The sequence below is a fragment of the Xenopus laevis genome, chromosome 5L (assembly GCF_017654675.1).
Source record: "Xenopus laevis strain J_2021 chromosome 5L, Xenopus_laevis_v10.1, whole genome shotgun sequence".
NCBI lineage: Eukaryota > Metazoa > Chordata > Amphibia > Anura > Pipidae > Xenopus > Xenopus laevis.
Genome location: NC_054379.1, coordinates 95957996 through 95984743, shown reverse-complemented (window position 1 = coordinate 95984743; position 26748 = coordinate 95957996). Strand labels below are relative to the sequence as shown.

The window sequence follows — 26748 nt, the reverse complement described above, 5'->3', positions numbered from 1 at the left end:
TTGCATCCTACAGGTCTGTTAGAGCATATTTTGAATGTAATACTTGTGTGTATGTTAGAAAGAAAAGGACTTGACTTGACTTGACTTGACGGTTATATGACTTTGATGTGTCTGTAATGAATATGTTTGCCTTACTGTTTTTAGTTCTCTTTAATGTTTAAATGTTTTAGTAGGTACCTCTGGTAATGTAATATTTGTTCTATGGGTCTATCACTAAAATATTGTCATTTTGTCTTAGACTATCATGTCACTATTCTTATCTTATCCTAACATTGTCTTCTTTGTTACTATTCTCATAGTAACATTAGTTCTCTTGTGTATTTCTGTTTGTGAATGGGTTACTCGTGAATAAGGTTAATTCACTCCACTTGTCTTTCTTGTGTTAACAGAAATATTAGTGTTGTCTCTTTAAATGTTCTCTGTTATAGTTTTTGTCTCAAACTAAACTTACTTCTCTTTTTTATCTTTATGTGTCAGATTGATAACTCTTTTTCTAAGTGTATTATGTTTGACTTGTGATCTGAAAAAAAAACATGTTCCATCAGTTTGGAATATCTAACAATCCTCCTAGATATGCTAGTTGAGTGCCCAAAACATTTTAAGTTTCAAAGCCTTTGTTAAGTGTCACAGCTGAGGGGACAAGACTGCGTTTTCCTGGCCAGAGGGCGATAGTTTTCTTCCCTCACAACTTGAAATTCTACTGTGACAGATAAAGGATACGTGAAAGAGTAAATATTTTACTATGCAAATTGCATGCTATTAGATCTAGCAGGCTTTTGCCCACCAATAGAAAGTGATATTTCTCACATATACTTCAGCTGAGACATTACACCTATGCTCTGCTCCTTGCTCAGCAAACTTAGATCCAGTCCTTTATATGGATACCAGGAGCAATTAAATGCCAAATTTGAATGTGCCTATTGGCAATTTTAGAGTGATACAGGGTTACACAATCTCAGAACTTTTTGGTTCCACAGACGGTGCAGCCCCCAGTAATAAAGATTCTTATTGAGCTAATGGTTCAGAATGTTTTAAGCTTATTAACAGTAGTACTTCCCCTGAATATTCTGAAGACAAACGTCCTGACGACCAAATAAATCACCGTCAGTTGTTTCACACTGAAGTACTTAATGGTGCATTAGACTTACAGCACCCTTTAGAGGAAATCTAGTTCATAGTCCAATTAATAACAAGAAGGATTCTGTTTGCTGGTACTGTCATAAAAACTACATTTCCCAGAATCCTCCGTTGCACAATATTTCAGATACTCACTGTTTTGTAACTTCCTCTTTTGTCAGCTCGCTGGCTCAGGAAATTTTAACCACAGCAAATATTTTTAACTTTACCATTTCATACTCATCTGTATTTTTTTTTCTGTATCTCCTGCATCTGGATCTTTTTCACCAACATGAAGGTAAACTTGATGCAGTTTGGATCCATACCCGATTCACTCATTGGTACAGGTTAAATTATTTTCATTATTCTCTAGACAGATGTGAATCTATTATTTCATATTATTGTACTGCATTTGCAGTACAACAAGAGGGGAGTATTATATTGTGAGGTTATGTTGTTGTTACTATTTTTTCTAATTAAATAAGTTTCAGTTCATAAAAATGCAGCTTATGTGCTTGTGCCGCTGCTAAAAAAAAAAAAATTCTCCCGTAATCTTTGCACTTGTGTATCTTGCATCACAAGCCTGCAAGTGTAAGAAAATGCAGAAGTGACTTAAATTTATTGTTGATTTTGTCTGATAACCAGTAATTTCACTACCAAATTTGTAGAAATAAATGATGCTACTAAAATGGGTCTATGTCATTCTCATTTAGGCTAAAAATATAAATATATATATATAAAAATATATATATATAGATACAAGAGAGAACTTGTTAAATGTTTTTCCTGGTTATGATTAATCAATATTATTTTGTTATAAGAAGGAAACAGTACAGGTTGTATTTGATAATTTACACAATTAAATTTTCGATTCTGTTACAAAATTGCAAATATCACTGATATTAAGTGGAGTTGTGTCTTTGTACCATCCCACTTCCAACAACACAATTACTGGCAGCATTTGGTTGGATTTATTCCCAGCTGTCCTGTCAATTCTCTGCAACAATCCTATCAGGTGTTGTGGACTTTCCCCATTTGAATTAAACACAAGAAAACGAACGTCCTTCACTCATATCATAAATGTACAACCACTTCTCATTACTGACAGTTCATACAGTAGTTTCATTAGAGTTCTTTAGCTAGTACATTAGACAAGTCAGTATTACCAGAACACCAGATATTGTCACATTGTCTCTTTGTTTCCAGGTTGGTGATCTGAGCAAAATTCCATCAGTAGCTGTTGAGATTATTCCAATCCATTCCAAATAGAACAGCTATCATTGATCACACCACTCATTGAAAGAAACTCTACATACATACAAAGAGCCATTTCCAAGTTTGCCATTCATATCTGTGATGCCTTTACATTTTTGCCTATCCTAATATCGAATCCATGGACTGATTATGAACTCTAAAAAGAACTGTACAGAGACTGCTGCATTGACTGAATACAAGTGACTGTTGAATATTTCTTCATATGCCTATCCACCGCCATGATGTCTCTCTGATTGGACTTTCCCCTATAATGAACTGATGGACTGATATTGAAACGGGTTAATTTTAAGGTTTAGATTCATACAGTATTGAATGTGATATAGTTAAATTGTGTGCAATTTATAAGAACAATGGGAATGTGATAATGTAACATTTTCTCTATATGTTTAGATTTAGATTAGTTATGAAAACAACAAAGGTAAAATTGCATCTGTTTAAACAGTTTTTAGAAGGGAAGTTTCCTGTAATTACTTATTATTGTATTATTGCCCCAGGTCCTCAGCTCTATATGTAGCCGGTTGTGTGTAAACAGCACTGACGTAGAAAAAAATATAGACCCCATAATAATAGAACTCTGTCATGTGCTAATATTAGTATTGAGTAGAGTCTAGATTCCACGACTAGTCCCACCCATCATGTTAAATCTATAAAAAAAATATAAATCTTATCACCGTCATAAACTAAGCTCTATAGTTAATATAGATATGGGTATATAGAATTTGTGTGAAAGTAGGGAGGGGTGTGTGTATGGGGCTGGGTTTTCATTTGGAGGGATTGAACTTGATGGACTTTGTCTTTTTTCAACCCAATTTAACTATGTAACTATAAACATAGAGGTTGTTCAAATAAATAGAGTAGCTGACCAAAATAGTATGATTTTAGATTAGTATGTGTTTTGATAGGAAAAAGAAGGTTGTACTCATATTGTTTCTGAAATGTTTGTTGAATGTCATATAGTCAAAGTTTTAGAACTGCAACAATAAGTGTAATCTTTTTATAGAACAGTTCAGTTATTCCAAATGATTAGGTAAAATTTTATAGCTGGTTAAACAACTCCATTGGAAGTTTCATTAAGTCTATCCATGTCATCCTAGCCTTAATACTTGGTCTATATTTCTCTGTTAGAATTTGTGCTATAAGCACCTCCCCCCAACTTCTGCTTTCATTTGATTTACATCTATAAGATAAAGCTTTTCTCAGCCATGTGTGGGGAGGTTTGAAAGAAAGAAAGAATAATTTTTTACTTTTCAATAGTAATGAAATCAGTATTATATTAGTCTCTTAGAACATGTTACATATATATTATATATTCTTTGTCATTTTATAGGGTTTTCTGTTCCCAACTGCACTTAACCAAGTTATTTCATGACACAGGATGTATCTGTAGCTCCCTAGCTTCCTGTTTTTTCTTTTCACTGATTTCAGCTTTCAGCTGCACTTCTGTACTGGTGCTGCCATGACGTTGAACTGTAACTCACAACAACGTACACCACTGTCCCATTTATAATAGACCTCCCTTGTTCCTGGGGGTCCTCTCAGCACTCTTACTGTGCCTGTAATTACTAATGTGAAACATATGTAATGTTTCAAGAGAGGAATGACAGTAGAATTTGATATGACAGTAGAATTTGATAGCTGGAACGGTCCAAATCCTAAGACGGACGAATGGCTAGTGTCAGAGGGTTGATAGTTGTCACCCCCGCCCTCTATGACGCCATAACGCTATATGGCCTAAGGCAGGATGGACTTTAAGGGCTAAATGGTCTACTGTGGACAATGGTCACTCATATAGTTTATACTAGGCCATACAAATAAATGATCCCCACTCTGTTACTTAGATTCCAGAGTGTTAGCATAGTGTCAGCATGTCTCTTATGCCCTTTTGCAGAAGTGTTGCTCAATAGCTGTCTGTACCACAATGGCTATGTTTAGCCAACAGATGTTTACGAGGCTGTGGACAGTTGGAACCAGAAACTCTTATGTTGCAAAACTGCACATCTTACAGGAATGTACAAATATATGCCAGTAAGTCTCCTCGCCGGACCATGTATGGTATTTCCTTGAACCCCTTGTCACAATTACTGTAAATGCCTTCTGAAAGCTATATAACGCCTGGACCAAGAGGTGGGTCTTTGGTAAGTCCTTGGCTGACATTCTGTGTGTTACTCCAACAGCTTACCCAGACAAAACTGTTATGTTGTATTATGTAAGAATAAATTGCCTGACTATTACTAAAGGTTTTCCTTTACTGAGTTTTGTCTTACACGAGGTCAAAAATGGTATTACTAAAAATACCATCACAACACAGGGATTGTTTGTCCATATATTGCAATATATTTAAGCTGTCTAATAAAAGGGCAGCCAAGTTTTGGAGTTTTAATTTGAAAACAGCTAGTAAGTTGCAGGTAAAACTTAGTCCCTTTGTAAAATGTATAATTAAGCAATTGAATTCTTAATGAATCAGATGAAAATTAAGCATAGGACTGGCCAGATATGGGATGACTTTGACGTAGTTGGCCAGCTTAAATATATTGCAATATATGGACAGATGAGAAAGGCCGTGGGTCGGCCGAAACGTCAGACCGTGTTCTAAAAATAAAACTTAAATTTTAATTAATAAGAAATGTGAGTGCGGATTCTTCTGGATATATATATATATATATAGCTAGAAAAAGAAACCGCACCAAAAAAACCCCCCAAATTTATTATCGACGTTTCGGCTCTGTAGGTCGAGCCATCTTCAGGAAATATAGGAAATAAGGAGATATATATAAAATGGGGAACATGATAATGCTTCGGCACACCACTGCTCTCCGTTATCCAGGGGTTATGGCTTTTCAATGTGTATCTAATGCAAGTAAGGGAGACACAGGTCCAGGAGGAAAACTCGTTTTATGTCAACATTATTAAGAGCTATTTCTATTTTTCTATACTGAAGAAACACATGTACAACATATCTAGTATAGGAGCATGTCATGTTTAAAGCAACCAGAAAAAACTCTCCATTTGGCTATACTTAATACAAAACCATTTAATTACATTTAATTTAATGATAATGTATTAAAGCACAATGTATCCAGCAAGTGTCACTATTGAGCTTTGTCTACAAAGAAAGTCTGGAATTTATGCATAGCTGGCAGCACATTGATGGATGGTAAATTATCATCTAATGTTGTTTCATGGCTTCCATGTTTTGGTCCAGATCTCAGATTTCCCTTTTCTTTTGGATGTAACAAAAAGTGCTAGGGAATTTAGTACAACTCAAGGGACAAGACCTTGTTATCCCTTCATTCACCTCTAAGGGCTCTTAAAAGGCCAGAGAAACATATTGTGGGATCTACAGCGCTGATTCTTTTTGACTAGGGCTTATAGACTTCTATCACTCGAGACTGCTATTGCCATACCAGGTGAAGCCTGCATGATCAGTGGGACACAGACTGACAATATCAAAATCTTTTCAGTGTTGGGAATGTTCAGTTCTTGATAAGTGTGTCACACATACAAGCTGGAAATAGTGCCTTGGTTTGTATGTAAGCACATGGGTACATGTGTGTGCCTGTGTTTGTGAGTATGTATGGATATACAGTATAAGTGTACTCGTCAGCGTGCATGGACCCATGCTTATCTGTAAGCATTGGTGCATGGGGATGCCTGTGATTGTGAGCAGAGAGGTAGGAACAAGGCTCCGTACAGTATATGAAATCTGCCTGCAAGCTCCTTATTTGTTTGCATGAAATTTGGCAAAAACAGAAGTGCACCCAACTCCAGCCCCTGGCTTTATCTGCCCCTACTCATTTCACATTTTACCCTCCATTTTTCAACCCACCCCCTACATTTCTACTTTTGGCAACTTCTCTTTCCCCACTTTATAATCACCGCTGCTGGTATATAGGGCTGTATTTAGAGGAGGCATCAGGGGTATGTGCCTAGGGTCCTAGCTCCCCCCCCACATTGCACAATAGACATTTGCCTCTTCTGCCAACCCCTAGTTCTTGCCCTGGTCCCATCTGTGTGATGCCCATAGGTATACATGTCTCTCAGTGCCCACAGTTGTGTTGAGAGTCTGGAAGGATCTAACTGACAATCAATTTGGTTTCCATCAAAGTCTTTAATGCTTTTATCTGATATTCCTTACATGTGTACCCTTAATAAATACTGTATAAAATAAGAATATTTTGCTTTCTTATTTAATCAGCATGCAATGTTTTAACTATTTCTGAACAATCTGATTTTTTTTTGAAGCTATCAAGGTCCAGAGAGCGCAACCGGCATGGTTCTTTGGGAGGTTCCCTTTCTTAGTGGATTCGAATTGGACCCTGTTGGCATAGGTTTAAATGGGTCTTTTAAACTGGTGGAGATAAAAGATGAGAAAGTGTTCCTGTACTTTGACTCTGTGAGTCATTATATCATTATTATTATATATATACATTATATATTATATTAATTTAATTTATTTTCTTTAGAAAAATGTAGCCCTTTCATATATTGATATATGGATATACATACACCAGGAAATTGTAATTGAAGGGAACATATTACATCATATATACTTACATCTCATTGATTTTCCTTCACATTCCAGTGCACAACAATGGTCTTATCCCACTTGTGATGGGAAAGGCAGGCAACTTCTCCTATGCTTTTTTTCATTTACTATCCTGTCTTTAGTATAGGTCATCTCATCATATTTACTAAAAATCCTAAAAAACAAATTAGAGAAATGTGGTGATTCTCTGTGAGAATTTGCCTGTATTTTTTCCCAATACAATTGTAGGGGGGGAAATTCTCTACAGAATTTTCACCAAGAAGAAATGACATGGAAAATTAGCATGGAGGGAGTGATATAGATAACGAGATTCAAAAGCAGCTGCTCTATCATTATAATGGTATTTTAGCAGCGTGAACCTGGAGACATTTTTTTTGTTGATTAATTTGTTCTTCTTTTCTTAGTAAATTGGAGAATATTCACTGGAAAAATTTCACCACTGCCAAGATAATTCTTCAAAACTTATTCTTATCCCTTTCAGTAAATTGAGGGAAATCTTAATTTTTGGTGAAATTCTACAGATTTTTACTTTACCCTTAAATATGCCCCATAGGCTTCCCATCTAATGTGCATCTACAAAGATTCAGGACAAATTACTTTCTCCAGAATTCCCTTTCCTGCAGCTCTGTCCCTATATCAGGACTTTTTATAATGGACAGGTGTGTCACTGAGACTTCCCAAGCTGTAAATTAAAAACAACAAAAGCCACATTCTGCTTATATTTGATACATTGTTAATGATGTGTGTTTTTTTTTTTTAGATGAACAGAAATGAGATTTGTGTAGTTGTTCCCATGGTTCGTACATCATTGGTAGCAGGTTCCCAAGCAGCAGCAATCAAAATCTATGATTATTATAATCCAGGTAAGTGCCATCGGATAACTATCATCACAAAATACACATTAATCTAACTAAACATTATATTTATGTTTACACAAGTTCAAATTGTACTTGCTTAAAAGTAATTGACATGTTTTATGAGCTATAATTCACATTAACAGCAAAATGGGATTTCTATGGGAAGGAAACCATGTTTCACCAGTATACCAATTTTGGCAATACGCTAAAGTTCATCCACTGGATTTTAAAGCACAGCTACTGTAGGATAGTAACTGATCAGATACAAACTTCAGGCTTTCTTAATATACAGTATTAAGTTCCATGAAAGTTAATTAAAGAGACTAAAATAGTGCCCATCACTTTTTGATTGACGGGTAAGGACTAAGGGGTTTTCATGACACTGGAAGAATTTAAAGCAAACACATAGCCATTCTAGGCACACAAGGGTCACTGTTTTGTCAAATTTTTGCTTTCTCTTGTTGGATCTACAGTATGTACTATATACATTTTCTCAGTGTCGGACTGGCCCACCGGGATACCAAGAAAACTCCCGGTGGGCCATGGTGTAAGTGGGCCCTCTTGCTTCTAACAATCTTGCCTATTTCATATTCATTCCCTATTTCTATATGATAAAAAAAAGGCTTAATAATGGAAGAATAAAGTAAAGTAAGTAGATATAAAAGACTAGTAGAATAAAGAGGCTGAGAGAGGAGAGGAGGAATAATAGTTTGGAAAGTGGGCCCACCGTCTAAGGTTTTCTGGTGGGCCCCTGGCATCCCAGTCCGATACTGCATTTTCTGATCAGAAACAATGATCTTGATTTATGGTTTCTAACAGGTTTGAAGCTTGTCAATGCCCTAGTTGTCCTTTTAAAACCAACTAAATGCAACATATGACTTAAATTCCCATAATAATGTGTTTTGTGTCAACATGGTAATACTTTACTTGAATGAAAAGAAAAAAACATAAACATATTGCAGGATGGTCTGCCAAGTTAATGTTGTGCTATGGGCCCCAGGGAGATTGGGTTGGGTGATGGGTAAAAAAACACATAAAAAACACAAACAATGATAAATCAGCCCAGTAGGCTTGTGCTATAAATGTATTCTCAAGGGTGAGTAAACCTTCTTTTTTATGCATTTTATTCATCCATTTTGTCATAATGAACATTTACTCAGCATTTGAAAACATTTTGATTTCAACATATTTAACCTTCGTGATGGGTCCATAATTATTATTATTCTTTTAATTTCAGGAATCTATACAATGAGAACGTATAATTCAGAGAAACTGAATAAAGTCACAGTTTGTGCATTTTGTGAACTGAATTGCAATGCTTGTATATCCAATGTAATGATGCCTATGACTAGCAGTACCACTATACCACCTAAAAACAGCCTCAGTACAACAACTGCAAAGCCTTTAGTTAGTAGCGCTACTGCATCAACTCTTGCCATGCTTGGGTTCTGTGTGAGCTGCATGTGGAATCTTCTCTGGAAATTATATTTAGCTTACATTTTTGCTTAAAATATTAATTTTATTCTTGCTCAATGTTCAGCGTTTTGATATTAAATTTATTCTTCTAATGATCTGAATTACAGTTAAAAGTAGTCTACTAATACGTCAAGAGCTTTATATCAGCTAATAAAAGAGCAATATATTTCACATTTTATTGCAATAAATCATTATAATTAAATTCAGCTGTTCTACAAATTGCCATGAGGTCTTTTAGTCTTTTTTCTCTTGCTTTATATATATATATCTAGTCGTCTCCAGTAGTGAACTGACATATATATATATATATATATATATATATATATATATATATATATATATATATATATATATATATATATATATATATATATATATGTCAGTTCACTACTGGAGACGACTAGACTCCACAAGAGAGAGTGTGCTGCTGCTGTGCTGCCCCCACAGCACGTCCCCTCCCCCTGCAGCTTTGCTAGCTGCACTGTGTTGGACCAGTGTTGTTAGTGGAGTACCACAGGGCTCTGTACAAGGTCCCTTGCTTTTCAACTTGTTTATTAATGACCTGGAGGTGCAGGGGCGATCCTGGCCCATCCACCGCCTGAGGCAGCAGCAGTTGATGCTGCCCCCCCTCCCCCGGAAATTCGCTCTTAAAGTACCAGGAGCAGCATTTTTGCTGCCCCTGGTACCTAGTGGGGCGCTGCCGTCTGAGGCGACATCCTCAACTTGCCTCATTGGCTAAGCACCCCTGTGGAGGTGGGCATTGAAAGTACTATTTCTATTTTTGCAGATGATACTAAATTGTGCAGAACTATAGGTTCCATGCAGGATGCTGCCACTTTGCAGAGTGATTTGTCTAAACTGGAAAACTGGGCAGCAAACTGGAAAATGAGGTTCAATGTTGATAAATGCAAGGTTATGCACTTTGGCAAAAATAATATAAATGCAAGTTATACACTAAATGGCAGTGTGTTGGGAGTTTCCTTAAATGAGAAGGATCTAGGGGTCTTTGTAGATAACAAGTTGTCTAATTCTGGGCAGTGTCATTCTGTGGCTACTAAAGCAAATAAAGTTCTGTCTTGCATAAAAAAGGGCATTAACTCAAGGGATGAAAACATAATTCTGCCTCTTTATAGGTCCCTAGTGAGGCCTCATCTGGAGTATGCAGTGCAGTTTTGGACTCCAGTCCTTAAGAGGGATATAAATGAGCTGGAGAGAGTGCAGAGACGTGCAACTAAATTTGTTAGAGGGACGGAAGACTTAAATTATGAGGGTAGACTGTCAAGGTTGGGGTTGTTTTCTCTGGAAAAAAGTCGCTTGTGAGGGGACATGATTACACTTTACAAGTACATTAGAGGACATTATAGACAAATAGCAGGGGACCTTTTTGCCCATAAAGTGGATCACCGCACAAAAGGCCACCCCTTTAGACTAGAAGAAAAGAACTTTCATTTGAAGCAACGTAGGGGGTTCTTCACAGTCAGGACAGTGAGGTTGTGGAATGCACTGCCGGGTGATGTTGTGATGGCTGATTCAGTTAATGCCTTTAAGAATGGCTTGGATGATTTTTTGGACAGACATAATATCAAAGGCTATTGTGATACTAAACTCTATAGTTAGTATAGGTATGGGTATATAGAATTTAATTAAAAGTAGGGAGGGGTGTGTGTCTGGATGCTGGGTTTTCATTTGGACGGGGTTGAACTTGATGGACTTTGTCTTTTTTCAACCCAATTTGACTATGTAACTACTATGTAACTATGTGTGCCTGTGTGAGTTGTTTGTTGGAGATGTCACAGCTCATCACGTGACTCGTCTTCACCTGAGAGAAAGAGAATAAGGAGAGATTGCCTGCTGCTCTGCTCTGCTGCTCTGCCGCCTCCCACCATGTAGTAAAGTAAACCTTGCCTCACTGACTGCTCAGTGCTCACCAGGAATGCCAGGTTGGTGGGTTTCTAGCCAAATTGGGCTTGCTTTAAAAATTAGTAGCGGGTTTTAAAGGGGATGTATTGTCAAAAATTAAAATCCCCCTTTGCCCTTGGGGAACGGATATAAGCCTTTTTCTAATTGCAATCTATTATTTTTTATCAGCGGTTTTCATATTGTTTTACTTTATACACTAATGCCCTTTTTTCAGTGTACAAATTGGGCTATTTTTGGGCTACTTTTAAAATGGCTTTTGGCTACTTTTTGGCTAATTTTTTGATAGCCTTTGGCTGGTTTTAAAATATAATCCTGGCAACCCTGGCTGGGAGAGAGAAGCAGCAGAGTACAAGCAAAGTGTGCATACTCCCAGAGTTTCTGTGTGGGAAAGTTGTTAGGGAACCCAAGTGGCAGAAAAGCGTACTCTTTAGGGTGCAGAAGGAAAGGGGGTCCTTGTCAGAGCAAAGCGTGCTCTTCTCAGGGCATGGAAAACCAAAGGGAGTCCTTCTCAGGACTTTGAAGCAACTGCCACATAAGTGGGGATTCCCCTGAGCAATTCAGAGATCATCAGCTGTGTCATTTGAGTGAAGTTGCTCCTGGCTGGCAGGCTACCTGTATCACTGCAATTTAAAGGTATAGTGTCCTGCCAAATAAACACATCAACCGTTCCACTGTGTATGTGTATTGAGGATCAGAGAAGTTCCCAGGGAGGGGTATTACAGTTCAGCCTGTCCTGACCTTGAGGCACGCCATTTTATAGTGTACCTGCTCTACCATATAGCAGAGGCACAGGACTCCTGTAGTGCCACACGCAACTAAATGCATGCTAGATCTCATGCAGTAGCAGAAGAGGGCTATATAAAATGGCGTGCCTATAGTGAAGTGTAATTACAGACAGGTTTTTACTACAGATCTTAAAGGTTGGTAAAACAACAGTAATTTCCCTTGTCAAATCCAGGGATTTGCATTAAGCATGCTCACATGATTTAAAGAGATGTTGAAAAATGTGAGATTTGAGGGTTCTTTTTTTCAGCATGAGGGTTCTTTTCCCCTGATGCAAAGTGAAAAAGGAAAAAAATCATTTGGATTGAGAAAGGACACTGAGCCCTTGAAATTGAATAAATTACTCCTGTGTTAAAAATAAACAGATGTAATGACTTACTATTGTTAACACTCATTACAAGCAAATATATCAGTTGCACCCAATAAATTAAAGACCATTTAGCTCATTTTGAAGGCTCATCAAAATCAATTGCATATGCATGTTTCCTCTTTTGGAATGCTGTTCCTCCTGTAAGTCATGGGGTTGGTTGACCTGGCAAGCTGCTGTGTGATGGGCAATTATATTGATAATGTGGCTTTCAACAAAAAGAGAAAACAACATGGCTGCTTTGTTTTTCTTGGCCTGGTAGGATTAAACTGTTTGCCAGGTGAAGCCAGACCTGATGTCAACCCTAAATGCACCTCTTCAATAAACAAGACGCATTTCTAGTTAGAAGACTGAAATTTTACTATTTAAGATACCTGGTACAGTTCTCACCTTGCCTCAAAGCAAAAATGGCTTTGGGTAAAGGTAAGAAATTTTCTTCACACACTGTTTTAGAAAATATTGTTTCTGTGCTATTGGATTTGCAAATTACTATTTTACCAGAATTTACTCAGCTATATGGGCTGATTCATTTTAATTCATTTAAAAAAGAAGCATGTTGCTTTGTTTTATTCTGAAATTCTCAACTTTCCTTTTGTGGATATTGTGTTGGCTTTTTTGCAGGTGTCATAAAACTTCATAGATAATAGATGAAACTTGCCACGGCAGATTTCTTTTGTAGTCTCTTAAATACGGCTGATGTGTTGCCGGTAAATTCAGGAGTAGCCTTATACAGAAAAAAGATCTAAACACCAGTGTCCCACAAGTGCTACAGCTAGGGTTGCCACCTGTCCAGTTCATATAGATAAAGTTTTTTCAATAAAAATATATTTAACTAATCATATTTGCCATTATTTAATCCCATACGTATTTCATTATTATGCATACTTATATTCATTATACTTATATTCATTATTTTATACTTTTCCATTTAGAGTGTTTACTTTTGCTTAAATATCATCTGCTTATGAAACATTAAACAATATATTTATTCTGAATTTTTTTGGACTTTTTTTTAACATCAGTAGAAATACTTTTACTACAGAGTATATCCAAACATCCATATAGTGTGATTGCTTGTGTTATAATGTGTGTGTGCGCCCTATCATTTAGCAACAGAGCAACTTAAATACTGTATTATTTTAGCTCTGTCAGCAGGTATCAGCATTCATGTTATTGTGTTTTTATAAAGTTTTCTTGAAACCTATTCTGTGAAGAATCTCTAGAATGTGATGCTATATACTTTTCCTATATAAAGTATTAGCATGCATGCAGCACCATCCTGATTGGTCAGATTTCCACTGTTCCTGCATCTCCAGAATATCCACACACTCTAAAATGAACTATGTGCATCTAGATTTAAGATTAATGTAAGCATGGATATTATACTTGTTCAAGAAGTCATTCAATCCACTTTTAATGGCATTAATAGAATCTGCCATCACAATGTCACCCTGCAGGGACTTACATATTTATAATGTCCTCTAATAAGATTATCCCCTTGTTCTACCCCTCATTCCAGTCTAAGTGCATGACTCTCAAGGCAACCTGGCTGCCACTTCACCCCTCGAGTGCACATTTGTGCGTGTCCGTGAGAACGTGCATGCGAACCCGATATAACAATTCGTTGAGGGGATGTCACGGTGGGCACCCAACACCAGAACAAATGCCAAGCACCCTGGTCTCGGGTCGTGCTTCACCTGTAGTGTCTTTGGCCTTGGAAGGAGCCCTCAGCTACTTGGATGCCACCAGGACTTAAACGAGAGGTGCAAGGACAGATGTTCTGGATAGGCAGAGGGGCACGACTGTTAGCTTTGGGCAGAAGGTCGTAGTACAAGGCGTTAGGCAATAGAGTAGTCAGATCAGGCCGGGTCGGGGTAGGCAGAGAATAAACGTAGTCAGGCAGGCAAGGGTCAAACCAGGAAGTCAATCAGAAGGGTTAAGCAGAAGAGGTAGTCGGTATTCAGGCAGGGGTCAGGATCCAGAAGTCAGAATAGTCAAAAGCCAGGCAGGGGTCACAACAGGAATCAAAACAGGTTCAAAAACAGGATAGTAAACTCACAAAAGCACCAGGAACAAACTCCTATCACGGGCACTGAATTACACACTGAAGTCCCTTTAAATACTTTTTGAATTTCGCGCCACTGCGCGCTGACGTCGTCACACTCCGCACGCACCCTAGGAAGAGGATCCAGAAGCGGCGCAGCGTGGCGGGCGTCCCCGCCGAGGGGGCTGCAGGCGTCCCTGCAGACCCCCTCCCACTAGACCACCAGGTACAGTTCTTACAGGGGAGCAGAGCACACACAGAAAAGCGAGCACAGAGGTGCACTGCCCAAAACTGCATACTGAAGGTGAGGCCTTACCAGGGACCTATATAAAGGCAAGATAATGTTTACATTCCTGAGGTAATGCATTTTTTTTTATTTGCTTTAGTGGCCACTGAATGTGCCATAGTTTGTTTTCCACAAAAATCCCCAAATCCCTCTCAATTAAAAGAATAGCGACACCAATTATTATTAATAATTAATTAAAGCTTAATTCCCCCCAAAACAGCTATAATAATAGGTAAGGCTTACGTCCCCTTGGATTTTTTCAAATCTTCAGCTTGAATTTGACTTTCAAAGTGCCCCATAGGAGAAAGGTGAAAAGGCGACAGCAGCTTGAATGTCTCTGTGAATGATGTGAGCATATATTTAAGCTGCAGATGCTGAAAAAAAGCTTAGGTGCTTTAGGTTATCGGTGCAAAGTGTCTTCCGGCAGGAATTCAGGCTGCCGCTGCCTTTTAGCCTTTCTCCTATGTGGCACTTTGAAAGTCAAATTCAAGCTGAAGATTTGAAAAAATCCAAGGGGAACTAAGCCTTACCTAGCATTATATCTTTTTTGGGGGGAAATAAGTGTTAAAAAATGTTGGTGTTACTGGTCCTTTAAGAATACCTCAACAAACTACCATTAAGGGGGTTATTTACTAAACTTCGAATGCAAAAATCACAAAAAATTTGTGATTTTGAAAACTTTTAAAAAATCACAAATTTTTCAGAATTTATTAAACCCCCAAGGATGGAAAAGTCTGAATAAGAAAATCCGGCATCTCAGACCTGTCGAGGTTGCATATAAGTCAATGAGAAAAGTCCCAATTATTATTACTATTATTAACATGTATTTATATAGCGCCAACATATTGCATAGCACTGTATGATTTTTTGATGTGTGCTGGGTTTCGTGCAATACCTGCATTTACTGAGTTTTCAGGTGAAAAATCCTAAAAAATCATGAAATCGGATGAAAAATCTGAATCTTTTTTTTCCTGCAAAGAAAATTTTTGGGAAAATGTAATAATAGATAAGCGCAAAAAACCCGATCGAATTTTCTACCCAAGTGCATAACCTTGCATTTATTAACATTGAATCTCATTTGTCAGTTTTTTTGCTAATCTCTGCATTACATTTCTGAGCCTGATTTCCTTTAATTGCCATTTTAGAGGTAACAAATTACATAAAAATGATTTAGAAAGTGGTATAAAATAAATTCAGTTAGCAAATTCAAGAGTAAAATCAATTTTGTTTCAACTTGTTTTATAAAGAGCTTTTTTTCCTTCAGTATAATACAGTGCAATACAACACAGTACAACAATACAGGGTTATACAGTACTTATTCATGAAATCATTACACTGTTGTATAAATATGAATGATTTTACAAGGCACACTGTGGCAGTAATGTGGTGATGTCTGGCTTATTTAAAAGCTCTTTTTAAACATCTTTATAAACATGCCCCTAAGTAAATCTGGTCTATAGGTTTGGGTGGTTGTACTACCACAGATCCTGAATTAGGAAAAAGAAAATTAGGAACGGTGGATGACATGAAGATTAGTTTAAAATTTGTCTTTTACTGTATATCTTAAAAAAGCTAGTCACTTTCAAAAATGTAAATTCTGTTTTTAACTCATTTTCGAATTCTCTCTAACAAAAAAATATCCTAGAACAAACTAAAAGGAAAATAACAGCACCATTTTACTACATTATGAAAGTAATTTAGATATGTATAAGAAACATTACAATTCACATTCACTTCATATTTTCAATACACTAATACAAAGTGAAAATAAAAAATAAATGTCCCTATCTAAGGTCTGTCATTTATGTCTGAGTAAGTTTTATAATGTTTGATAAGTATAAATGATACAACTGTTATGCTCCTCATGTAAAAAGGATAATATTTAGTCAAAATGATAATGCAGTATGTGAGCATGGCTGCAACATTTATGTTGGGTGTGCTGGATGCCAGTCTGAGAAGGTTATTGAAATGCAAGGCAAACCATAACAAGGACAGCCACCATATGTAAGGAATGCGAAATACTGCAGTTTAGAAACATTTCTTAGCTGTAAGCAGCAATTATATCTGAGAAGTGTACGTGAGACTAGAAATAGAAAAAAGCGTCTAGTGTAACAAACAACAAAGTTGTTTTAAAAGGAAACTCCCTCATTAGAATAGCCTAATACAACAATTTGGACTAGTAAAATTCAGGTCACTGAATTTTTTTGTTACTTCCTGCTAGTATAATTTAGCCAAGCATATAGGCACAGTGATGTAAGCAGGCATCATGATGCAATTATGCTTAGGGTCTTCATAATCGAAGAACGAAATGCCGAACATTAACTAAAAAGGCAGCTATTTCATTCTACTGTGCATCCGTTTGCCCGGGGAAATTTGAAGAAAGAAGAAGACGGAAGAAGATCTCTCCATGGTGCTCGCTAGAAAAACCCTAGGCTGGTGCAGTTTTCTGCTGATAGGAGCACCGGCCCGGGGGTTTCAGGTAAGACAATACAATCACTTGGGGTTGTCTAACATTTGGTCCCCCCTAGTGCAAAAAGCCTTTCCTTCTCCTTTAAACAAACGTTTGAAGTTTTATCCCTGGTGTGAACTCTGGTGTGCATGGCCGAATAAAACAATTATGGAGAGCAACATAAGCATACAAAAAATTCTTGCGTGTGTCAAATATGGATGTATCAGGGTTACCGGCAGCAGCAGTGCCGGCAGGTGCGTCTGTCCCTTCCAGCGTTGCATCCAAGATGGTGGCGCCCAGGATCCCCACGTGGGTGATGATGTCACTGGCGCCAAATTCAAAATAAAGGAACGCCAGAGACGCCGGTTCAATGCCCGATGATAGGTCTTATTTTCTTTGAGTACCTGGGTGTTATAATTACTGTTTATTCTCTGAACTTGACCCTGCCTGGACTTTTGACACTGTTTGTATGCTGCCTGCCTTTTTGACCCCTGCCTGTACTTTTGATTGTGCCTTTCTCTTGAACCCTTGTCTGTACTTCATATTTGGATATTGCCCCTGTAGCTTCCTCCCTGGTCCAGACTACGCCCTCCGCTGAGTGCCGTCAGGCCTCTGACAGGATGTGAGTGGTTATTGGTAGCCCCTATGTTGACTGGCAGTCTATAGGAGGCTCTGTTTGGCAGTACACATGGGTTTTATGCAACTAAAGCTTGCCTTCAAGCCAAGAATTCAAGAATTAAAAAACAAGGACACTGGGAACAACATCCGAGGGGTCGGAGAGAAACTCACAAGCCACTGGTTGGGTATCACTGCTCTAGATCTTTCTTTTTGTAATTCACTAACTTCCCTCTTCCTAGCTTATAGTTATTAGCTTGCTGCTTCAACTTGTTGGTATGTACTGCAGTACCTCAATGGAGATATGCAGTTGTTTATTAATTATTCTGCATTGACTGATAAGTCTGCATTTTCATTTAAGAGATACCATCATCATTCATCTTTATGGTATTTCATGTAACTGGAAATTTTAATACGGACCCTGCTCCTTTTTCACAAAATTCTCTGCAGTAACTAAAACATTATATAAATCTTTCTGAAACCTTACTTACTACCATTTTTGTCCATGTACTACTACTACTGTATGCCCCACAGAGGAGGATGAGGGTCAAGGCGCTGTCTTAACTTCTTTACTCTAAAAAGAAGGCAGAAGACTGGAAAAGGCAGAAGAATCTCTTAGCTGATTAACCAGTTCTAACACTAATGGGCACATTTACTAAGCTCGAGTGAAGGATTCGAATGAAAAAAACTTGAATTTCGAAGGTTTTTTTGGCTACTTCGACCATCGAATTGGCTACTTCGACATTCGACTACGACTTCGAATCGAACGATTCGAACTGAAAATCGTTCGACTATTTGATAGTCGAAGTACTGTCTCTTTAAAAAAAACTGTAAAATGTTAGCCTATGGGGAAGGTCCCCATAAGCTTTCTAAGCTTTTTTTGATGATAGGAAAATCCTTCGATCGATGGATTAAAATCCTTCGAATCGTTCGATTCGAAGGATTTAATCGTTTGATCGAACGATTTTTCCTTCAATATTCAAAGTCGAAGGATTTTACTTCGAGGGTTAATTAACCCTCAATATTCGACCAATAGTAAATGTGCCCCTAACTGTGTATGACAGGACAGTCAGAGGAAGAGTACAGTAGTTCACCATTTTTCTTTCATGTCAAATTGCTTAAATCCTTTTAATCTGTGATCAACATTGCATATTATAATTTATACTGAATATCCTCCACATGTATAGTATGGATTAACAATTTCAGTAAAAATGGCATTAAGGGTTGGGTTACAACATGCCAAGCAATTAGATACTAATGGTGGCTGGTAAGCTGCTTTTTTTTATATTCTTGCATAACAGATATTTTCAAACAGTAACCTCTTTGCTGTATCTGTGATTTATGAGTTTGTAATTCATATTTGTTCATGTTATGCTCCAGTTGTAAGTTGTAAATGCAGCCTCAGAACTGGCAGTCCTAAATATTTTATTTCCAATCTTTGGAGATAATAATGAGGACAATGTATGTGATCCATTACTTCAATCACAGTACATGCTGAAATGTTTGAGCAAGGCCAAGTTTCAAATACAGAGAGTACTTTTGTCTGACTGAATCAAAATACAGTATTTCATTTATTTGTGATCTAATGAATATATAGAAACGAGAGGAAAACATTTGACTGTTTGCACATCAGGCTCCTTTGCATAACTATACTGAGCTTTCTACTTCACTGGATTCCAGATTTTATAGCCTTTGAAAACTGGCTGCACATGTGCTAGTAAGGGACAAACGTTCCAGTTGATATGATCTATTCAATTCCATGACAAATTCTAGTAATGAGGAGAGGGGAGTATCCACATCATATTTCCTGTAATATGTGGATCTTACATGGGTTTGGTTTTGCACAAAGTGGTGAAAATGTGCTGGGATTCATTACTTTGCCACAGCACCCCCACTCTTCGGAGTCTTCAAATGAGAGGCCAAATATCTCCTTATAGGCTTTGTAGCATTTCATAAACACACCTTCCCTTGTTCCCTTTTTTAGAAAAACAAAATTAAATAGGCCATGTGTATATTATATAGCATAAATATTTGTTTTTCGATCACTGTACCAGGTCACTTACTATTTTCCTATCAATCTTCTGTTACCTCCCATTCCCTTATGGCATCTATCCAGCACTACTACACCCATTGGCAATTGTACATGTTATCTGCATAATCATCTGTAAGGGCATAAGTAGAACATGAGATCAGGATGAATATCCATTAGTGGCTATTTCAGAGAGTCAGGGGCTTAAACATTGGAGCAGTAGCTCCTGCAAAATCCATATAACACGGAAGAAGAACTCCAGAATAAAGCTGCAAGTGAATGTACTAATGGTAGTGGATACATGACATGTTTCAATGCCCTTTTTCAAGCAGTAGCTGCTGCCTTTGCTGAGGGCCAAGAGTGTCTCTCCTAGTAGATCTCTAACTGATGTGCTATTGTAATACCTATTATATAAATACATATTGGCTTACAGATATTAGCATAAAATTACTGATATAAATAGTTTAGTCTTTATATAACAACTAATAACAGATATTATCTTTTGGACCCCTCCCATTCTATTATAATCTGGGTCAAAAGGGTGGCCCAATAGTTTGAGTAACAGCTCATAAGGAGTCATTTATAAGCTAGAAGGCAGCCTGCAAAAAAAAATATGCCATTTTTGACTTTGCATACTGCCTTGCATTTTTGAGCTTTGTAAAGCACTTGCACGTCTTCCCCAAATCTATGTAAATAGCCCAGTCTAACACTTTGCTCTGCATTTATGAAAGTACAGTACCATTTAAAAATAATTATGGGATTTCTAATCATCTGTAACAAAAGAATATGAATCTCATCCAACTTCCAAGAAAAAATAAAAAATAAATAATAAAAAAATAAATAGTTTAACACATGATCGCATTGGGCTTAAACAATTGCTAAAAGACAGAGATATTACACTTAGGGGCATATTTAAATACGGTCGAATTTCGAATTGAAAAAACTTGGAAATTCAAATTCAAAAAGACCAACCGAAATTAAGTCAAAGTTTTTTTTTTGGTAGAATAGGTCAGTTTTCGATCAAATAGGTCTGTATTCGGCAGAATTTAAATCGTACGAATTTAAGGAAGAGCACATTCAATTGAATTTGATTCGTAGTTTTTCCAAAAGAAATCTTTAATCTTTCCAAGTCCACCAATTGACTCCAAATAGGGTCTAGGCTAAGACAACAATTCGGCAGGTTTTAGATGGCAAATGGTCGAAGTCAAATTTTTAAAGAGACAGTACATGATAAATTTTGATAATCGAATTTTCTAATTTTTTTCAAATTGGAATCGAATTTGGACTATTCCCTAGTTGAAATACATAAAAAAATAGCTCAAAGGGATTCGGGGTTCTGCAGGTACTATTCGTTTTGCTCAGTATATCTAAAACACATACATAGGGGGTTATTTACTAAACTCCAAATGCAAAAATCACAAAAAAATCGTGATTTTTTTAAAAAAAAATCACAAATTTGTTGGAATTTATTGAACCCCAAGGATGGAAAAGTCAGAGTCAGAAAATCCGGATCTCAGACCTGTAGTGGTTGCATATAAGTCAATGAGAGAAGTCCCAATTAATTTTTTGATGTGCGCTGGGTTTGTGCAATACCCCGAAGTATTCAGAGTTTTCGGGTGAAAATTACAAAAAAATAGTGAAAATTTGATGAAAACATTGTGAAAATCTGATTTTTTTTCCACCAAAGCAAATTTTCAGGAAAATGTAATAATAATAATAAGCGTTAAAAAGACGGATTGGATTGGAGTTTATATCAGAAAATATTGAGATAAATTCAGACTTTGATAAATAATCCCCATAGTCTCTCATTTAAGCCATTCTATACCATACCCAAAAATATTTGATTGATCCTATCACACACAACACCAACAATCAGATATTTTCTGTTGCAGCTTGGAAAATGGCAATTAATGCTAATAATAATATTGAAAAATCATAAAATTATGGCTTGGTATACAAAAAAAATTAAATTGGCAGAAGGGTGGGGTGTCCAGGGGTTCCAAATTGACCCTATCACTTCCATGGTGTGACCAAAATCTTATTCCCATTGTCATAATACAGTAGGTGTGTTTGTCCTCAGGGTAGTTGGACCAAATGACAAATGGTTATGTGTGCAGAAATTAATGAATGCAGCCTTCCTAACATAACATAAAGCTATTCAGGAATACAAGCTACACAACTAACTAGTCTGACATAGAAATACAACACTCAAGAGACTCCTTATTATTTCTTGCTCTATTATTGTTAAATATGAGATAAATTAATTGTGCATGTTTTTTGTTGAATCTGCCGATGCTGTTCTAGTACTAGAGTCTTATGTATAAGACTTCATTTTGAATCTGCTGTTCTGTTTCTCTGCTACATTATCTTACTGTGTTATGGAGTTTACTTACTCTTAAGCATTACAGCAATTACTCCTGCAGCTACTTGTCTGTGTGTTTTACTATATTCCATGGACACAACAGTTATGATTTTCATCATGACTAAAAATATTATAAATGTAATCTAACGCTGCTACAGCTGTATTTCAGATTTAATGGTGTTGAGAACATCATAATTTATTTTAAACAGACAAACATAGAAAACAATGATTAAATGGAAAGTTAACCCTACTGAACATTTACTATTATAACTAAATAACTTTAAACTAATCATTAATCTGTTTTATATAGGGAATAATGTATATAATATAAATAGAAGCAGAATATCAGTATGTTATTTGGCCATATAAACACCAGAGGCAAGTGGTATATACAAATAATGCAACTATGAGGGAATACCACCCTCATATTTTACAAACATGTCATAATATTTTTTGTGTATTACAGAAGTTTCAAAGTCAAAGTAAATTTTATTGTCATCTCAGCAGTATATGAATACACAGTGAGATGAGACGATGTGGCTCCAGCTGTGTGACTGAAATGGCATCACTAAGCACCAATAATAACTGATTATATCACTTAGCACATATATGTTCAGTAAACAAATATAGGTGTGGGATCTCTTATCCAGAAAGCTTTTATCAATTAAAATATGGCAGTAATTTGCCATAGCGGCTTAATTTAACAAAAAAAAAAGTATTTCGGGGCAGATTTATCAAAGGTTGAAGTTCGAATGTTTACTCTAATAAATTCAATGTAGTCACAATTCGACTAGGAGGTCTAAAATTCGATTGAATGGGAATGACCAGAAAATTCGATTTGTATTCTATTAGAATATAAACAAAATTTGAATCGAATTTTCTTCCGAAAAAACGAGAGTGTCAGGAAGCCTATTGACATCTTTAAATGGATCAATGGACTTCTGCCATTGACTTGTAAATGAATTTGGCAGGTTTAGGTGGCAAATATTTGAATTCCATGGTCGAGATAAATCCCACATTCGAATTTACATTTTCGAATGTGTGAATTTTGACACCAAAAAAAAAAAATCAAAAATTCAAATTTACTATTCGACCCTTTATAAATCTGCCCCTTATTGTTCACTGATTTGTTTTTTTGTAATTACATAGTACCTTCTGCTTGGTATTCCTAAAAGAAAATAAATCCATGTCGATGACAAAAAACTGTCCCATTTTTAGGACAAAAGAGTCCTTATTTAATGTGTGCGTTTGATAGAACTATGCTGTATATATGCCATGGATTTATGGAGAATGACCTATGTAAAGAAATATGTGCAATAATTAAAAGAGCAAAGATCTGTGGAGTTAAGAAACTACCTCATTTGCTTTAATATATCACACCATAGCTCCAATTGTTGGCTGGTCATTTGATTATTCTTAATTAATACCATTTCTCTTCTTCATAGCCCTCTTCTAATAGTTATAATGTTTATGTATAGTTATTTTTTACTTGATTTGTGTACAGAATTATATTTATGTTAGGGCCAACATAGCTTCTTTGTAATTGTCTTGAACAAAGAAGTGAAATGCTATGAAAGCTTGGTGTGATCATCATCTTTGCAATATAATATCCATATCACCTTTATGCCACTATTACCATTTTATCAAAAGTAATAACCCTGTAACTTTCTGAATGAATTAAATGGCTCAAAAACTTTACCAAAAATAACTTGATCACAAACAGGTTTTCCCTTAATACCTAAACTAGGTGTGACCACATTATCCTGGGAAGGGATGCTCATCAACTGAAATTTAAATGGTTGCATCCCTGAAAATAATGAGTGCTTTCCAAAAGTTTAACGGCAACACAGTGCCTGGGTATCCAAACTGGCTGTGGTTCCAAACAAAGCCAGGATGCACCTGCTTCTGAGACTTATTGGCCTCTTACTTTTAATATTTCACTTTTCTGATGCTCGGTAAGTAATTAAATATGAGTCAAACCAAATCTCAGAGTGTATTTAATATTGTTATGTGTATTTAGCTTGATGCCTTATATACAGTATCTATATTATATACATATAGTATCCTTGATACCCAACAACTGATTGTCACAATCTTTCAACCTTTTTCATCTTTTCTTTAAAGATTCAGAATTTGCAATGTTGGGGTTAAGATTCTACCTTAAAGTGATCTTTTCTCAAATCCCCGCAATCTTACAATAATATTATCTCCTTAATATTGGTCTGCTATATATAACACAAGATTAAGGTTAAAAATATTTCTCACACTTTATTCAAAATCTTGCTGTGCCCTAGATTTCTCAGGCACAGTACTGCAATGTGATTATATTCGCTTTTATTTTTGCATATAAGGAGAATTCATAAAACGTTGATTTTCTTGAAAAAGAATAATCCCATCATCATAACAAGCCATTATTATCCTCATTATAATTACCATTTTACTTTACTATAGTATTTAACAGTCTTTGTTTTCCCCACCAGGTTTATGTGGTTTTGTCATAGACTATACATATGTATATATAACATTTGTTTTTTAACTATTTTGCAATAGGAGGGACAGAAATGTTTTTTCGTCACGAATAGTATTATCAGATAATGTAGGTGGTGGACTCAGAAGCACATGGCAGGCAGACAGTGCATTCCAGTTATTATTATTATTATGAGTGTTTGAGGTATACAAGTCTACCCTCCCCACCCATCCTCATTGATAGAAAGCAGTGAGATTTCCTCACTAGGGTCGGGAGGCCTTGTGCCCACTGCCATGTTTCTGTCCAGGAAATGAAAATCTCAGTAATTATGACTTGAATTTTTGTTTTCCTGTTCCTTCACATGGCAGTGGGCACCAGTGGGATTTAACAAGCTTACACACTAGTGAGGGAGCATCGGGAAACACTGCACCGCTATGCAGGCCACTGGAATAACCAACTACGGAACAAAGGCCACCTTATTTCAGCAGCTAAACTCAACAGAAGAAGCTCCCAGAATAAAGAGCACTGTGCATTTTCAGATGTCAGCGGTAGAACTACAATACTGTAAAAGAAACCACAGAATTGACATGGCAACACTGGTGACCTAAATAGCGAAAACCAAAAAAGGACAAGAGTTTCATAATTTACTCACCCTTCTGTGACAGTATAATAGTCCTTGTTATGTAGTAAGGCTCATGATTAATAATTAGTAGTAAACCTCTACAATAATATGGAAAATATTGCTGCGCATATCAGAGGATGGCAGTAGTAAACAATGAAATATTCACCATTGAGATAAATGAAAATGACTATAGGAAGGAAAGTTAATAACGTACTATGGATTTTTCTGTGCATTAACTTTCATTATGTGTATTCTATGTCTGATATAACACAAGATGACAGAACTAATTTCAGTAATACAGTCAGGAGCATATATAATGATTTTGGTGGAAAAGCAATTCGCAGAACCAATATTATCTTTTATGGTTATATAATAATATTGAAGTAACCTGCCAAAATGTGCACATGTATACACTATACCATTAGAACATCCTATCAAGAAGTAACCTGACTTTAAACCAATTCGCTGCTACATAATATAGGAACTCTTAACTACAGTTATAGGATGTGTTATCCGGAAACCTGTTATCCAGAAAGATCCGAATTATAGAAAGTCATCTCCCATAGACTCAATTTTATCCCAATATTCCGAATTTTCAAAAGTGATTTACTTTTTCACTGTAATAATAAAATAGTACCTTGTACTTGGTCCAAACTAAGATATAATTAATCGTTATTGGAAGCAAAAGCAGTCTATTTGGTTTATTTAATGTTTACAAGATTTTCTAGTAGATATAAGGCATATAGATATATATTATGGAAAGATCTGTTATCCGGAAAACCCCAGGTCCCGAGCATTCTGGATAACAGGTCCCATATCTGTAGTACAACAAAGTAACAACTCTGGCAATAAAGAAGTGTTAGATGTGCCTGTACTAGAACTAGTAAATATTTGCAATGTGGTAGCCCAGGATAACTGTAGCAGTTTTAATATATATATTAATACCACCTGTGATAATGATGAGTGCAACCAGTATTGAACTGACTAAATTGCAGATGCAACTGATTTTAATAATGAACACTGGTAACATGCTGGTGCCACTGTGCAGATTACCCTCTGTCAAAATCATCTCTGAGTAGCTGTAATGCTAAACTGCAGATGTAACAGTTCCAGTATACTGGAAAGTTGTAGCATGGGAGTATCAATCCACTGATAGTGAAGATAGAATTAAGACTATATTACTTGTGAAAATGTTAGAGTACCATGCAGATTTGATAGCATAGAATATTAAAATGTTCCCATCTGCATATATATATTAGCTGTAAAAAACACACTGTTAGCATACCAAGTAGTTACACTTCTGGACTGCAGAAGTGCCACAGTATTAAAATACTGAATATTTGTAACATAAAATAAGATGCCATGTAAAACCAAACCATACAATCTACTGAGTAGTTGTAACCTGGAATAATGCTGAACCACAGAGATGCGCCTCCTATAAGTAACTGAATAGCCGCAGCATTGTAAAAAAGATGAACCATAAAAAAGCACACGGTATGAGTATACTTAATTTTTGCAGAAACCCAAAATTATG

General features: G+C 36.4%; 2 protein-coding genes across 2 annotated transcripts in view; both read left to right on the top strand.

Moving 5' to 3' along the window:
- The first annotated feature begins 6634 nt into the window (after positions 1 to 6634).
- LOC121393750 (CD109 antigen-like) lies at positions 6635 to 9472 on the top strand. The gene is made up of 3 exons (XM_041563121.1): positions 6635 to 6784; positions 7698 to 7800; positions 9032 to 9472. Exons 1-3 carry the CDS (start codon positions 6662 to 6664, stop codon positions 9301 to 9303), a joined length of 498 nt encoding a protein of 165 aa, XP_041419055.1. The 5' UTR covers positions 6635 to 6661; the 3' UTR covers positions 9304 to 9472.
- Positions 9473 to 23945: 14473 nt separating this feature from the next.
- The window catches only part of LOC108704143 (CD109 antigen-like), a 62291-nt gene continuing 59488 nt past the window's right edge, over positions 23946 to 26748 (top strand). Inside the window, exon 1 of the mRNA XM_018240551.2 lies at positions 23946 to 24080. Within this exon, the coding sequence (XP_018096040.2) occupies positions 24019 to 24080 (62 nt within the window). The 5' untranslated portion in view covers positions 23946 to 24018. The remainder of the gene's footprint in view (positions 24081 to 26748) is intronic.

Bases quoted from the DNA above. Each gene is read 5' to 3' on its own strand.
- LOC121393750 (XM_041563121.1), top strand. From the start codon at position 6,662: ATGGTTCTTTGGGAGGTTCCCTTTCTTAGTGGATTCGAATTGGACCCT. The intron at 6,785-7,697 runs GTGAGTCATTAT...TTTTTTTTTTAG, and splicing joins TGTTCCTGTACTTTGACTCT to ATGAACAGAAATGAGATTTG. The intron at 7,801-9,031 runs GTAAGTGCCATC...TTTTAATTTCAG, and splicing joins CTATGATTATTATAATCCAG to GAATCTATACAATGAGAACG.